Source organism: Cyprinus carpio, chromosome B4 (assembly GCF_018340385.1).
Source record: "Cyprinus carpio isolate SPL01 chromosome B4, ASM1834038v1, whole genome shotgun sequence".
Taxonomy (NCBI): Eukaryota; Metazoa; Chordata; class Actinopteri; order Cypriniformes; family Cyprinidae; genus Cyprinus; species Cyprinus carpio.
In genome coordinates, this window is record NC_056600.1 from 11,077,939 (window position 1) to 11,093,292 (window position 15,354).

At 35.4% G+C, this 15,354-nt stretch overlaps 1 protein-coding gene across 14 annotated transcripts in view; it reads left to right on the plus strand.

Annotated features, from left to right (window-relative positions):
• Positions 1-11,779, plus strand: part of nrcama (neuronal cell adhesion molecule a) — a 50,620-nt gene extending 38,841 nt beyond the window's left edge. For 5 of the 14 annotated variants that reach the window (XM_042721957.1, XM_042721960.1, XM_042721965.1 and 2 more), the window contains 17 exons: positions 564-688; positions 851-880; positions 1,480-1,581; positions 1,691-1,888; positions 1,981-2,051; positions 2,384-2,609; positions 3,278-3,393; positions 3,513-3,717; positions 3,803-3,925; positions 4,039-4,215; positions 5,179-5,214; positions 6,808-6,876; positions 7,724-7,846; positions 8,083-8,238; positions 8,720-8,851; positions 9,001-9,079; positions 10,420-11,779. In XM_042721957.1, coding sequence (XP_042577891.1) covers positions 564-688; positions 851-880; positions 1,480-1,581; positions 1,691-1,888; positions 1,981-2,051; positions 2,384-2,609; positions 3,278-3,393; positions 3,513-3,717; positions 3,803-3,925; positions 4,039-4,215; positions 5,179-5,214; positions 6,808-6,876; positions 7,724-7,846; positions 8,083-8,238; positions 8,720-8,851; positions 9,001-9,079; positions 10,420-10,654 — 2,203 coding nt within the window. In that variant the 3' untranslated portion in view covers positions 10,655-11,779. Of the gene's footprint in view, positions 1-563; positions 689-850; positions 881-1,479; positions 1,582-1,690; positions 1,889-1,980; positions 2,052-2,383; positions 2,610-3,277; positions 3,394-3,512; positions 3,718-3,802; positions 3,926-4,038; positions 4,216-5,178; positions 5,215-6,807; positions 6,877-7,723; positions 7,847-8,082; positions 8,239-8,719; positions 8,852-9,000; positions 9,080-9,222; positions 9,847-10,419 lie in introns of those variants that run through there. The other 9 variants (XM_042721961.1, XM_042721963.1, XM_042721967.1 and 6 more) reach the window with 6 other exon arrangements.
• Positions 11,780-15,354: the final 3,575 nt, after the last annotated feature.

Below are 15,354 nucleotides of genomic sequence, written 5' to 3' on the forward strand. Positions count from 1 at the left end.
AATGGAGCATATATATAAATATATATAGATAGATAGATAGATAGATAGATAGATAGATAGATAGATATAGATATAGCAGTACAACTGTTTTCAATGTTGATAGTAATAATAATAATAATAAATATTTCCTGAGCACCAAACAGTAATGACATGTGACAAAATATGACATTGAAGACTGAAGTAATGGCTTCCATCACAGGAATAAATTTTATTTTAAAATGTTTTAAAATAGAAAATGGTTATTTTAAAATAAAATACTTAACAATATAATTTTTTTTATATAAATGAAGCCTTGGTGAGCATAAAAGAGTAATTTTAAAAAATATTAAAGAAACTTACCAACCCCAAACTTTAGAACGGTAGCATATATACAGTATACAAGAGAAAAATTTGGAAAATTTAAATAAAATAAAAATTAATCCACAAAAAAAGCACTTTTGTTCTAAATGTTAACCTTTGAAGTTTGAGAAAAGTAAAAATAACGATGTCTCAGTTTATTTGCTCTGAATCATTGGCCAGTATCTACTTGTTTTTGACTAGCAGGTGTGTGTTTGTGTGTTTAGATTTGAGGTGGGCTCTGACAGTCTGACTATACATGATGTGAGAGAGGACGATGAGGGCAACTACACCTGCATCAGAAACACCACCCTCGACCAAGATTCAGCCAGCGCCATGCTCACAGTAGTCGGTACGGTAACACACTCTCACCTGCTTCAGGCAGTCATTTTCTTAGAAACTGTACATTATACAATATGGCTTTCTAGATTTTTATATGGGTGCTGTTTTACAGTTGAATATGTACTTTTTTATAATTAACTTTTGACTTCCTCAAACCTGCTTTCCTTGTCAGAGGCCATACCAACACCACCTATAATAATGGGTAAAATGCACTTCTTTCAGTTCCCAAACAGGTCCCAAACCCATTTGATGCATTTGTATTTTGGCTTTTTTTGTTTATCCCTCATCACCTTCCTAATATGTGCTTATGAATGTGCTTTGTGGATGTTTTCCATTAATACATAAACTGTTAAAGGCAATTTTGGTTTTTAGTTTTTGCAAATGAGGCAGCTCACTAAATTTTCCTGACCTGGTTTGGAAATAATTTACATTTTGATGAGTTAGCAGCCAATCCGTACAGTCTCATCTGCTTACACCCCACTGAGTTTAGTTTAGTGGGTCACCTTGATGCTTAATTTTTCTACAAATTTTGTGTTTTTGCATGACTCAAATCATATAAATTCATACGAATTTGCCACAAATTCTCTAGAATGTAAACTAAATACATTTTCTCATGAGATTGGTTTGACACTTTAAAATGGTGCCTTTAACAGAATGTCACATTTCAGTCTGTGACATTTTTTTTAAGTTGGTGATGTGTATATTAGTTAATTTTTTTATTTGGGTTTGTGTTGCATGTTTCTAATGTCTGGTGTAATTGAACTGGATGAGTTTTGTGTCTCATAATATCTGGTTTTCCAGAGCAACCAGACCCGCCCAAAGACCTGGAGCTGACAGACCAACGAGAGCGCAGTGTTCAGCTAACATGGACCCCTGGTGATGACAACAATAGTCCTATCCAGTGTGAGTTCTTTGTTTGTTACGTTGTGGTAGATCAATTGGTGATCCACGTAATAGGTCAACAGAAACATTTAGGTCTGCTTTTCTGATCCATTTATATTGGTTACCTTAGTGTTCCTGGTCCAATATGAAGATTCGCTCCACGAGCCTGAAGTATGGGTCAATATGACTGAAGTCTCAGGTACCAGCACCACAGCACACCTGGAGCTTTCCCCGTATGTGTATTACTCCTTCAGGGTCCTGGCACTCAATGACGTGGGTCTGAGTGAACCCAGCGCTCCATCCAGACAGTACAGAACCAATCCCGCACGTGAGTTACACTAGTAAGAAAATAGAATGCTTAAGAATCTTTAAACATCCTTGTATTTTTTATGAATCAAAGTTTGACTGTGATTCTCACAGGGCCTGACATGAATCCATCAGATGTTGAAGTCATTGGAACGTCACCTGACAGCATGACAATAACTTGGAGGGTAAAACACTTATGATTTGATTTTATTCAGTAGAGTACAATCCAAAAAATAAAGGTTTCAAATGGTGGGCGTCACAGCAATGTTATTGAAGAACCATTTTCGGTTCCTTAGAGAACCTTTCAGTACTTAATCAGATCAGTTTTTTTAGGGTGAATAAGATTTTTTTTTTTTTACTACAGAAAACCTTTGTGCATAGGAAAGGTTCCATGGATGTTCTTCCAAGGAACCATAGATCCCAATAACAAACCTTTATTTTTAATGCTATACCTACTGATTTAGCTGAGTTCCTAGTTCCTAGTTTACGTGGTTTCCTTTTAATGTCTGGTGACCAGGAGCTGACTGGGCTGGAGTCAAACGGTCCGGGCCTACAGTACAAGGTGAGCTGGAGACAGAAAGATCTGGATCAGCAATGGACTTCACTCACTCTGGCCAATGTCTCGCAATATGTGGTGACAGGAACGCCCACTTATGCACCCTATGAAGTCACCGTGCAGGCGGTCAATGACTACGGTCCTGGTCCCAGACCAGACGTGGTGCTGGGATACTCAGGAGAAGACTGTGAGTAAACTTCAGAAAGCACTCATATATATTTATTAGTGCTCTGAAATGATTAATCGCGATTAATGACATGCAAAATAAAAGTTTTTGTTTACATAATATATGTGTGTGCTGTGTATATTTGTATATACTGTATAAATACACACACATGCATGCATATATTTAAGAAAAAAGGTTATGTTCATATATTAAATATATTTATATATAATATAAATTATATGAATATAAATATATACGTGTAAATAAATGTAAATATTTTCAAAATATATACTGTATTTGTGTTTTTTATATATGCATAATAAATATAGACAGTACACACATATTATGTAAACAAAAACTTATTTTGGATGCGATTAATCGTGATTCATCGTTTGACAGCACTAATATTTATATCGACATTATTTTATATGTAAATTTAAATAATATTTTACATAACTGTAAACTGACAGTGTATTATATTATATTATATTATATTATATTATATTATATTATATTATTAAGCTGATTGGGGTCAAAATCTAAACAGGGGCCACATGTATACACTGAAAATGTTCATCCGAGATGGTGGACAGATTCCTAGAAATATGGAATATAGTTCCATTACAAATTGTAAAAAAAAAAAAATATATATATATATATATATGTTCTGTATGTCTTTGTCATCTTAGTACCAACTGTGGCCCCAGAGAACGTGAAAGTTTCAGTTCAGAATGGGACAGTGGCTGAAGTGCGCTGGGACGCAGTTCCTCTTTCAACAGTACGAGGGCGACTGAATGGATATAAGGTACTTACTTAACACAGAAAATACATTTACATCTCTAATATTATTCACCAGTTATGGAGATATACCTAAAGATGTTGACATTTGAGCTGCAAACAGTCTAAGATGTTGCCATTTTATAGGTGAGTTACTGGAAAATGAGAAGCCTGCACAAGCAAGAACCTGAGCCCGTGAAACCACAGAAGCTCATCTTTCACGGGAGTGAGCCGGGGGGTCTTCTGATCGGCCTTCATCCCTACAGCCAGTACACCCTCAACATTAGAGCCTTCAACGGGAAAGGAGACGGACCCACCAGCTCCAATCACATATTTGAAACACCAGAGGGAGGTAGAGTGTGTACTTACTATATGTACTCACTTATCAAAGTATGAAGAATTATTTAAAGTAAAATAATCTATATATATTTTTTTAGTTCCTGGGCCTCCTGCAGATTTAAAAATCCAAAATCTGAACCTGGACTCATTGATTGTGAAGTGGGTGCCACCTGTAGAATATAACGGTCACTTGACAGGATACATGCTCAAATACCAGCCTAGTAAGTCTGAATTGGGGCGTGTTTTATGGGATTTTGTTGTTGATTTATAAAAAGATACTTATACTATCGCTTTTTTATCCTCTCAATATGAACTCTCCTCTCTCTCCTTGTAGTCAATACAACAGATGAACTTGGGCCTCTCAAAGAGCTGCTTCTATCAGCAAACGAGACCAGCATCACTCTGGAAAACCTCAAGCACAGCACTAACTACAAGTTCTATTTGAACGCCTTGACTATCAAGGGCTCTGGCCCCACAGTCACAAAAGAGGGCTTCACAATGGTGGATGAAGGTGAGGACTTGCTTTGTGAATGATTTTACAATATAACATTTTCAGGATTTGAGGCAAGGATCCAGGTGCAGTATTTTATCCTCAACGGTGGCTTCACATAAATTGAAAGCAGAAAAAACTTGTACAAAGGTTTGTGTTTCAGTCCTCATTTTCCTGAATCGGCGTGTTCTTGTTCGTAGTCAATGTTGTACGTCTAAAATATAATGCTTTTAATTCATTAAGGGTTGCATACTCTATGAATAGATTTAACAAACAAATAACATGCCATTTGTTTGTTCGTTTATTTATACTTTTATTAATATTTTATTATTTAAAAATAGATTTAACACAAATTTAACAGTTTGTTTATTTATATTTGACTTATTTTTATATTTTATTTATATTTGTGTGTACTTTTTATTTTAATATATTTTTAAACAATATTTATAATATTTATATTTATTTATATGTCTATTTATATTCTTAATCAGTATTTTTATCTTATTTGAAGCATACAACTTCACTTCATTTTCTGGAAACAGTGTAGTTAGTAATAATTAACTTAATTCTTTTTAATTCTAATATTTTATGCAACTTTGCTTCTCAGTTAACTATATTCTGTTTTAGAGATATCTTATAGTTCTGTTGGAAAACAAGACAATAATGTTTAAGAAAATGTATTCATTTATTAATTGATTGATTTTTTTTTTACATTAATACATTTTTTTTTTTTTGCCTTTTTCATTTACTCTGTGAAAGTAAAAAGCCTTTTAATTTTCATGATTAAATCTTTTTTTTTTTTTGTATGTATGTACCTTCCAACAGCATCATATTTTGTTACATAAACAACACATTATATTTAGAAACAACCTACTACTTACATCATATCCCCTCTACCTACATCATATCCCCTCTACCTCTCTCTCCCTCTCCCATGAAGCTATCAATCCGGCATCCCGCAGTAGAGGCTCTCTTTTCTATGAGCATTAATTCGGCATCCCGCAGTAGAGGCGGGTAAAGGTAACAAGAGTATCAGGCTGATGAGAATGCATGCTGATTGAGCATCAGCTACTGTATGAGACTAGAAAGGCACTATAGCACTGAAAAGAGATAGATACATATGCATGAACCTCCTCAGGCCAAAAAGCTTTACACCCGACTCAGCCTGCTCAATATGTCATGGGAATCACGTTACCAGCAAATGCAAATTCCATCCCACTGCTTTCAGTAGGGCTTGGCTAGAACATCTGCTATTTAAAGGAATAGTTCACCCAAAAATAAATGCTGTTGGTTGATTGCCTGAATGGCTGTATTCTGTGAAACACAAAAGGAGAAAAGTCGGCTCCAAAAATTACAAAAAAGCATCATTACAGTGATTCACATGGCTTGTGCAATATAGTTCTTTTGAAGCCATATGTTACTTTATATAAAGATCAGAATGAATTTTAAGTTGTTATACACTCAGAATTGTTCCACAGAGTAAATTTGAGAACTGAATAAATTGCTAAATACATTTAATAAACTGAATAAATCAGTGAATAAATTGCTCTTCTAAATTCATTCTTTTGAGTGATGACTAAGTTCGCAAATTGGACTAAGCTGAATTGATTCATTCAAATGATTCATGAATTGAACTGGATCACCTCTTTGACTCAGTCTCAGCGTTAAAAACTCAGTGCACATAATGACTCTTTTGGTCACAGTAACACTATTGTATGATTTCAGAAGACTTGAGATCATTGAAGACTCTACAACAACCAAAAAAACCCCAAACTACAAATCCATGAAACTTAATGAAATACAAACAATTAAAAAACTCACCAAATATAAACTACAACCAAATAACTCTTGTGAAAAAAATCAGCATTTGTAAGTCGCTTTGGATAAAAGTGTCTGCTAAATGATTAATGTAAATGTAATTCAAGAGCTGCTACTACTCAAGAGTCATTGTGTCAGTGAGTTGAATTCGAGAACCGAATCAATGAGTGAATCATTTTTCTGAGTCGGTTCTCTTAAATGCTGTTTAAGTTCACAAATTGGACTAAATGATTTGTTTATGAATTGAACTGAATCATAACATTTACTCAATTGCAGTTAACTCACTGCAGGAGAAGATTATCAGTGACTTAAAGATGACTTAAATTTTGGTCCATTCATCACAATAATTCAAAGACTTGAACTGTTGCACATGAGTCATATGGCTTTTGTTTAATGCCCTTTTGAGAGTTTTGGAGGTGAACAACTGATTATTGTGTGAAAATATTCATAATATGAAATTATTTTCAAATCCAAGTCATACGGGTTTGGTGAGTAAATACCAGAAGTTTCATTTTGGGGTAAACTATCCTTTTAACTAGTGTAGACAAGGACATTAGATGTTTTTGAGTGTAGAGTGATGTTGAAACATGATAAGACAGTCCCAGATCTCTCTGCCTTGATCCCAGCGTCCTCTCAGAAACACACAGTAACTAGCTCTCATTGCACCAGTGAACTGCATGTTCCTGCATGCTGTTAACTCAGATCTGCATTTCTCTCTTTCACTGCCTTGTTTTCTCTCTTTCTAATGTTTTGTGTTTCATGTTGTGTGTTTCACTATTCTCTGTATTCTTCCAGGCTCAGCCCCCACTTCACCACCACCAACCCCCCATGTCACTCAATCTTTGCAGCCCCCGTTTCGCAAGGGTACAAACACTCCTGTCCCGGCACCTTTTCTCTCTTTCCTTCATTGTTATGCCTTTGTGATACTGTATTGAACAGGAATCTGTAGATGTTATACCTTTTAAAATCTCACAAGCAGTCACAATCATTATTTGAGCTTTACATGATTTACAGTATAATAAAAAGTGAGTGATGACAGTTACATATACAGTACAGTATTAAAGTTTGGGGTCATATATATATATATATATATATATATATATATATATATATATATATATATATATATATATATATATATATATATATATATATATATTGACCCCGACATTTTCAGTGGTAATCTACTGTAAGTAATTAAAAAAAAATGAATCTCTAGTGATCCTAAAAAGAAAATTTCAAGACCCAAGAAGTTGCATTTGCAAACAAATATGGTGAACCTTTTATTGAAAGCAACTTTGGTAACACTTAACTTAAAGCCTTTATGTATAATGCATTATAAAAGTTGTTTTAATGCATTAATGATGCCTTGTAATGCACCTTATGATGCATTGTACAATCTCATGAATAATTGTAACCACAGTTAATACATTACAACACTTGTCAGTTCATTGTTACACTATGCATTTTAAATTCAGTTATAATTATTTACGACAAGATATGATGTATAACAATGCACATTATGAATAATTATAATGCAATATACCCTTTAATAACATTTTATAATGCATTATACATAAAGGCTTTAAGTAAAGTGCAACTTAATAACATAAAATGTAAACATATAAAGGTGATACTTTTGGGGGCCACTAAACTCTTTTTCTTAATCTCTAAATTCTTATGTCACTTGTATCTTTCCTTGTTTGATCAGCGACTCCTGCTGGTCGGATGTTTAGGAGCGTGAACTCCTCGGTGGAGGAGGACCATGCTGTGATAAGCTGGGAATACTCGGGGCCGGATAGGAATGTTTATGTGGAATATGTTGTTGATAACAGTAAGATTGTCCTCGTTAAAATTTAAAAATTTCACTGCCATGCGTTTGTTTAAAATCACAGTTTAATATGATAAAGCTCGTAGACCAAGCTATTTAATATTCTAAGTTAATTATAAGTTAAAAGTAAAAAAAAAAAAGAAGAACAAATTATACTATAATAATCAATAAAATCAACCTTTTTGCTATGTAATTGGTTTTGCCATAATCTCTCCCCTGCCGTCGGCCCTTCTCTCCAGGTAAAGAACCCTGGAAAACAGAGTTTGTAAATGGCACTCGGACATATCAGATTAAAGGACTAAAGCCGGGGATGTCCTATAGGGTTCGGGTGGTAGCCAAAGACCACTCGGACGCTACGGTCCACAGTACAGAGGAGCTGTTGATTACAGTTCCAGGTGAGGAGACTGAGTCTGTAGACCACCAGCATCAACACCACCCACCAACCACCCAAGAACCCCCCACACACACTCACATACATAAACTACCTTTTTAATTACTGTTTGGAATATTAGCAAATTACGCATGAGTCAAGATGGGTTTATGGAAATGTAGATGCATGCCATAATTACTGTACGTTTGTCCATCTTTTCTTCCTTCCTTTTTTCTTTGCCATCCTACAGCGGTTGTCTTATGTATCGTCAGAAGATGTTAAATACACTTCCTCAAATCCATGTTTCTTGTCACCATCATAAAAACAAAGCTTTGAGGTTTTTGTTATCTTGATGTTCAGCTCATGTTAATTTTTAATTTACTGTAGTTGCCAATATTTTGTGTTGTTGTTGTTTTGTGTGACATCTGCACGATAAATTAACCATAACATTTCAAATGAAAGAAAAGTGAGGATTGGTTCCTTTTGTCCTCTTTTTTTTTCTGCAGCCATGACTAGCAAGCAGGTTGACATAGCCACGCAGGGCTGGTTCATCGGGCTGATGTGTGCCATTGCTTTGCTGATCCTGGTGCTCCTCATCGTTTGCTTTATAAAGAGGAACAAAGGAGGCAAATATCCAGGTAAGTGAATGTACAAAATTGATGTGTGAAACTGGTAGTTAAGTACATCTGTGTGGAACATAAAATATGAAATATTTAAAATTCTGCACACACATGTGAAACCTGTGAACTTCAATAACATACAACTTGTTGATTTTCCAATCTCATAGTAAAAGAAAAAGAAGATGCCCATCAAGATCCAGAAATCCAGCCCATGAAAGAAGATGATGGGACATTTGGGGAGTACAGGTAAGGAAAACAACATTTAGGGGTTAATCTACACTTATTTATATCACTTTGATAAGAAATCATGAAAAATAAATGTTTTTAATTGTTAAAGTGATGTTGTTGTTTCACGACTGATTGAAAGCAAACTTACTTCTCTTGCTCAGGGATTCAGACCATAATTTTTTCATTCCTCTGAGATGAATGTAAACATCTTTGGCCTCACCACAACACAGCTTAAAGAAAGCAGGAGCAAACCTGTGTATTATATGACTGTAAAAAATTTTCACATTTTCAATCATATACCACATTTCGAGTGTCAAATCAATTGCCTTCCTCATTTACATTAATTATGGATTTATTGCTGTGATTTGTTATTTTGTTTTGTGTCATCATTAATATTTATTGTAATGTTAATTATCATATATATTTTTTTTTCATTTATGTTTTATATTTCTGTGTATTTTTTGTATCACGTTTGCTCATGTTGTCATTATTATTGCTGAAGCAGTGGAGTAAATATTATTGGAAATGGATGGTATCAATTCCCGATAGCTAATTCAGGACACAAATTCAGTATAGAAATATTAGATATTAAATATTAATTAATATAATGTACCTTGGAATATTTGCCAAATCAGAATCGCAACTGACAGCAGCCATCAGCCATGTTTGTTTTGTTGTCTTGTATTAACATTTCACATGTCCTGTTCATGAAGTCCATCATTTGTTGTGTATAATGTCACTGCATACATTTTTTCTTTACTGTAAAGTGAAATCCTCATTGTCAACCATGTCAGTCTGTCTTATTTCTTCCTCCTGTGTGTTTTAATTTTGGGGGGAGTTCAGATCTTTAGAAAGGTAAGAGGGGCTTTGCAAGTCTTGCATGCATAAAATCCTCCATTATTCATCATCTAGTTACAGTAGAAAATCAAACAGATGGCTGTAAATATTACCATTAAGCCAAGCCCAACCTTAACTAAACTTTTAAATCCGAAAAAAAAAAGAGAATTTTGCATAGTTTAAATTGCATATTGTAATTTTACTTTGTTTTATTGCTTTATTTATATTTTACTGCATTTGTTTAGAAATCCTCAATGGTTATTTTATGTTTTGTCCAGTTTGTGAGAGAAGTGGTTTATGCATTATTATGAATGTGGCCAAATGTACCCTTCCGAATGCATGCTATGACCAGTTATGAACAAGCCTTCCTGATATAAGAGAGACGCATATAAGGACTGCCGTGAAAATACCTGCACTAAACAGCATGTTGGAAATGGACGATCTCCACTATCTAGTTTAGATGGTTTAAATTGTGCTATTGTAATATCCTCCCCTCCCCTTGTCTCTACTCTTTACATCAGTGACACGGAGGATCACAAGCCCTTGAAAGGCAGCCGGACCCCATCCAATGGGACGGTCAAGAAGGACGACAGTGACGACAGCCTGGTGGATTACGGCGAGGGAGGAGACGGCCAGTTCAACGAGGACGGCTCATTCATCGGCCAGTACAGTGGGAAGAAGGAAAAAGACACGGCGGAGGGCAACGAGAGTTCGGAGGCTCCTTCTCCCGTCAACGCCATGAACTCCTTTGTGTGACTGCCTGAAAACGCCTCGTGACCTTTGACCCATCCAACACCCCACCTCCTTGTCACACCAACATATAGAAAACACTCTATATCACACTGACACCCCAAAACAACACAAAAAAAAAAAAAAAAAAAAACCCCCCTAATGAAAGACAGTGAGAATGCAAGAAGAGGGCCAGTCCAAGCTTAACCGCGATTGGTCGGAATGAAAGTCACGTGACATTGAGATATATAAAGTGTATTATCTCACAGCGAGCATACATATATTGATTATATGTGTATAGGAATATATAAATTGACATATATTTTATTAACATGGCCCCTTTATGTCAGATGGCATTGTATCACACAATCTTGTCCCTTGGCCTCGCATTGAATCAGTAATTGACGTCACACCCTCAGCATTAAGGTGTGGTCACATTTAAAGTTATTCTGCAAATTTTCACAAGCAAAATCCAGTCGTTTCGGTAGGATTTGGTGCAATTTTGCATTAGTAAACAGGTTCAAGTTTTCACAGATTCAAAGTGACTTCTGTGTGAACAGTGCCTCATTCATCGCTACACTATTGACAATATACAATGGACTTTTTTGCGCGCAAAACTTCGCTAATGTGACCGCACCTTTAGCCAGCATTGTGGAGACCGTGAACCTCGTCTTGACTATATGATACTCACTTTTGCTTGACAGCTAATGCCTGTTGCGTTCTGTCGTCAGTGTTCAAATCGGTATTATGCACATTTCAGGCACCAATGTCTTTGTGGGCATTGTTGTGAAGTATGTAATACATGTACAAGATGTTCTTAGGCGTCAGAAGTTTTGAATATACAAAAAGAAAATCCACAGATTTTAAAAACTGGTTATCAGGGATGTGAGGTAGCATGTTTTTAACACACAAGCACTCTACACAGACGTGGTTTTATCCTTTTCTCAGTTCTCTCGTTGTTCATTTTGCGCCCCGTGTTTGTTCGATTTATTTTACGACTCAATTTTTTTTAATGTTTTATCCCTGAAGAAAAGTCATTGATAGACTAGTTAAAGGGATACTCCACCCCAAAATGAAAATTTAGTCATTAATCACTTACCCCCATGTCGTTCCAAACTCGTAAAAGCTCCGTTTGTCTGCGGAGCACAATGTAAGATATTTTGGATGAAACCTGGAGGCCTGTGACTGTCCCATAGACTGCCAAGTAAATAACAGTGTCAAGGTCCAGAAAAGGTATGAAAGTCATCGTCAGAATACTCCATATCTGCCATCAGACGTTGCAATCTGGGTTATATGAAGCGACGGGAACACCTTTGTATGCGATGCGGAAGAAGAAAAAGAAAAATACACTTTTATTCAATAATTCCTTTTGTCAAAACAGTCTCCTCTGTGTCTCTCCATATCACTGTATGCTGCGCGAGGATGCGCTGTTTCTATCATCCGTGCCACAAGGATGCGCTGTTTCTACGTGTATTTAGCTTTGATTTGAAATAATACAGCGCATCCATATGGAGCGGATGATACAGAAGAGCATACACAGCATACGGTATCACAGCAAAATATCTTAATTTGTGTTCTGAAGACGAACAGAGCTTTTACGGGTTTGGAACGACATGGGGGTATTAATGACAAAATTTTCATTTTGGGATGGAGTATTCCTTTATGGTTCACTTCATCCAGGACTGTTATTGTGAAATAAAGCCCCCCAGTCAGCCATGTAGCCACCCATGACCCCACTTTGGGCCCCAGAATTCACTCTGCTCTTGGTTTGGTTGTACAGTATGGGATGCATCGAAGGCCCCTCAGCACGGTTCCTTAGTGCCTTGGTAGAAAACATTATTCTATACTCAAAAAGAAGATTCCCTCTCATCACTTTGAGCGCAGCCATTTTTTATATCAGTACTGCAAGCGACACCGAAGTCCTGGGCTGAGCGAAGACCGCAAGACTCAAGGAAATGATGTCACCTACACAGCCACCACAAAAGTCACCTCAAATTGGGGTGAGGGGCATCTCATTCCCCTTATCGACAGCTAAAAATACTGCCACTTCTCTGTAAAGAGTGAATTGCTGTTGATTGGTCTGATTTGACACATTTATGGCGACTCATAACGGCAATGGAAATAACCAACTGTGGTATTTGCAGTGGCTTGTCCTGATGCAGAAGATATAGGCAGAAATATACACATTCTCACATGTAACCGTTTTTTAAATCATGTTACTGCATGTTATGAAGTATTACGAGCTGTCGAGTGTAGTGAAATCAGGGCTTCACTAAACACACGATCGACAGTGGTGCTGTCATCAAATACGGCTTGAGTGTGTGCGGTTTTTGCAGGCATGTATGAATATATGTGTGCATTTGGAATGGATGTGTGTGAATGTGTGTTTATGTCTGTCCACTGTATATATGGGTCGAGCCTCTTTTTTTCTTTTGGCAAAGCCCTATATTTTCATGATTTAGCTTGTCATAACTTGCATCAAGTTTTTTAGTTTGGAATTGTCTGCTTTTTAATGTATAGATCTGACCTTTGCTTTGTAAATATCCAGCCAAAATTTGTTTTAGACGCATTAAAGGATGATTGAATGATCACAACCGAGCTCTTGAGCATGACAGTATATCCCAGAGTGCTCTAAGGGAACTGTCCCAGCAATTTGTGTACTATAAGTCACTTCGGATGAAAAACCCATCTTTAAAAAAAATTGACAACCAAACCTACCTAACTCAGAACAAAAGAACAAACCAACTGGTAACGGCAGCACAAAACAAAACACTCACAGTGTTCCACCTGAATTCACACACCCATCAGCTCTTACTCTTTTAATGACACTTTTGTTTTATTTTCTATTTGGCCAGATAGTTTGACTTTTTTTCTGTAAGAAAAATAAGAAAATGGACGCATCCCCAAAGAAGGAGGCCGGATTGCACTGCTCTGGGTGCAGAACCTTTTGATGTGTATTTGTCGGAGGGGCAAAGACGAATGAAACGTAGTGTGTGAAATAATATTCTGGTTAATGTTAAACCTACATGAAAATAAAGCATGAAAGGCTGTGAAATGGTTTACTCTATAATATAATCGCAAAAAAATAAAAAATATTTTGTATATAAAAGGATTAAAATAAATGTTGGTTTCCGGATTTCACTACCATCTGTCTGTTTTTGATTTTATTCCTTATACTCAGTAATCTTAATCAAAGAACATTCATTTAAATTAAATAAAATATTATATTTTCTATGTTGCTAAAACTATTTTTTTTGTCAAAGTGACTTTTAAAGTCAAAAAGTATTTTTATGTTCATATTTTTTATTTAAAATGGAAATTTACCTCCAAATGATAACTTGACAGTTTCCTTTTTTATAATGAAATTCTTAATCTGGTTTTCATTTTCATTTTTATAATTAAATTCATTTATTTAAAATTGGCAGAAAATGCCTTCCATAGGAAAATGCATTGTCACAGTGAAAATGAAAATGAAATCATTTAAATTTCAATTTTAACACATATTTTGCATATACAGTAGCTTTTTAGAATGAAATTGTTCATTTGGTTTTCATTTTCATTCTTATAATTATATTCATTTATTTAAAATTGATAGAAAATGCCCTCTATACATCTTACCCCACTGTCCCTTAAATGTTATAATCGCTAGAATAAAACCTTAAGCATTCACCCAAGTCATTTTGGCCTTTTTATCCGATTGGACTATTCACTTATTTGGAGAGTCTTGGAAAAAAATAAGAATAATAAAATAAGATAAAAAGCTAGCGCGGCGGCCTCCGGGCCCCCGGCGGGCGCGGCTAAGGAGAAGAGAGGAGGAGGAGCGCAGCGCGGCCCGCGGTGCGCGGATCGCTCGGGCCCTGGCCGCGCGCCGGCGCCTCCGAGAGAGAGATAAGATGAATGAAAAGTAGTGTGTGAAATAATATTCTGGTAATGTTAAACCTACATGAATAATCAAGCATGAAATGGTCTGTGAAAATGGTTTACTCTCTAATTTAATCGCAAAAAAAATTAAATGTAAATATTTTGTATATAAAAGGATTAAAATAAAATGTGGTTTCCGGATTTCATACCCACAGCAGCATGTCTGTTTTGTGATTTTTATTCCTTATTACTCAGTAATCTTAATCAAAAGAATCAATTCATTTAAATTAAATAAAATTATTTCTATGTGTTCTATGTTGCTAAAACTATTTTTTTTGTCAAAGTGACTTTTAAAGTCAAAAAGTATTTTTATGTTCATATTTTTTATTTAAAATGGAAATTTACCTCCAAATGATAACTTGACAGTTTCCTTTTTTATAATGAACGTCTTTAATCTGGTTTTCATTTTCAGTTTTATAATAAATTCATTTATTTAAAAATTGGCAGAGAAAGGCCTTCCATCAGGAAAATGCATTGTCACCGTGACAAATGAAAATGAACCCATCATTTACCTTTCAATTTGTACAACACATTTTGCATATACAGTAGCTTTTTAGACACTGAAATTGTTCATTGGTTTCATTTTCATTCTTATAATTATATTCATTTATTTAAAATTGCAAACCCCACCTACACATCTAAACTATGTACCCCAACGGTCCCTTAAATGTTATAATCGCTAGAATAAAACCTTAAGCATTCACCCAAGTCATTTTGGCCTTTTTATCCGATTGGACTATTCACTTATTTGGAGAGTCTTGGAAAAAAATAAGAATAATAAAATAAATAGGCCTATAGAAAATAGA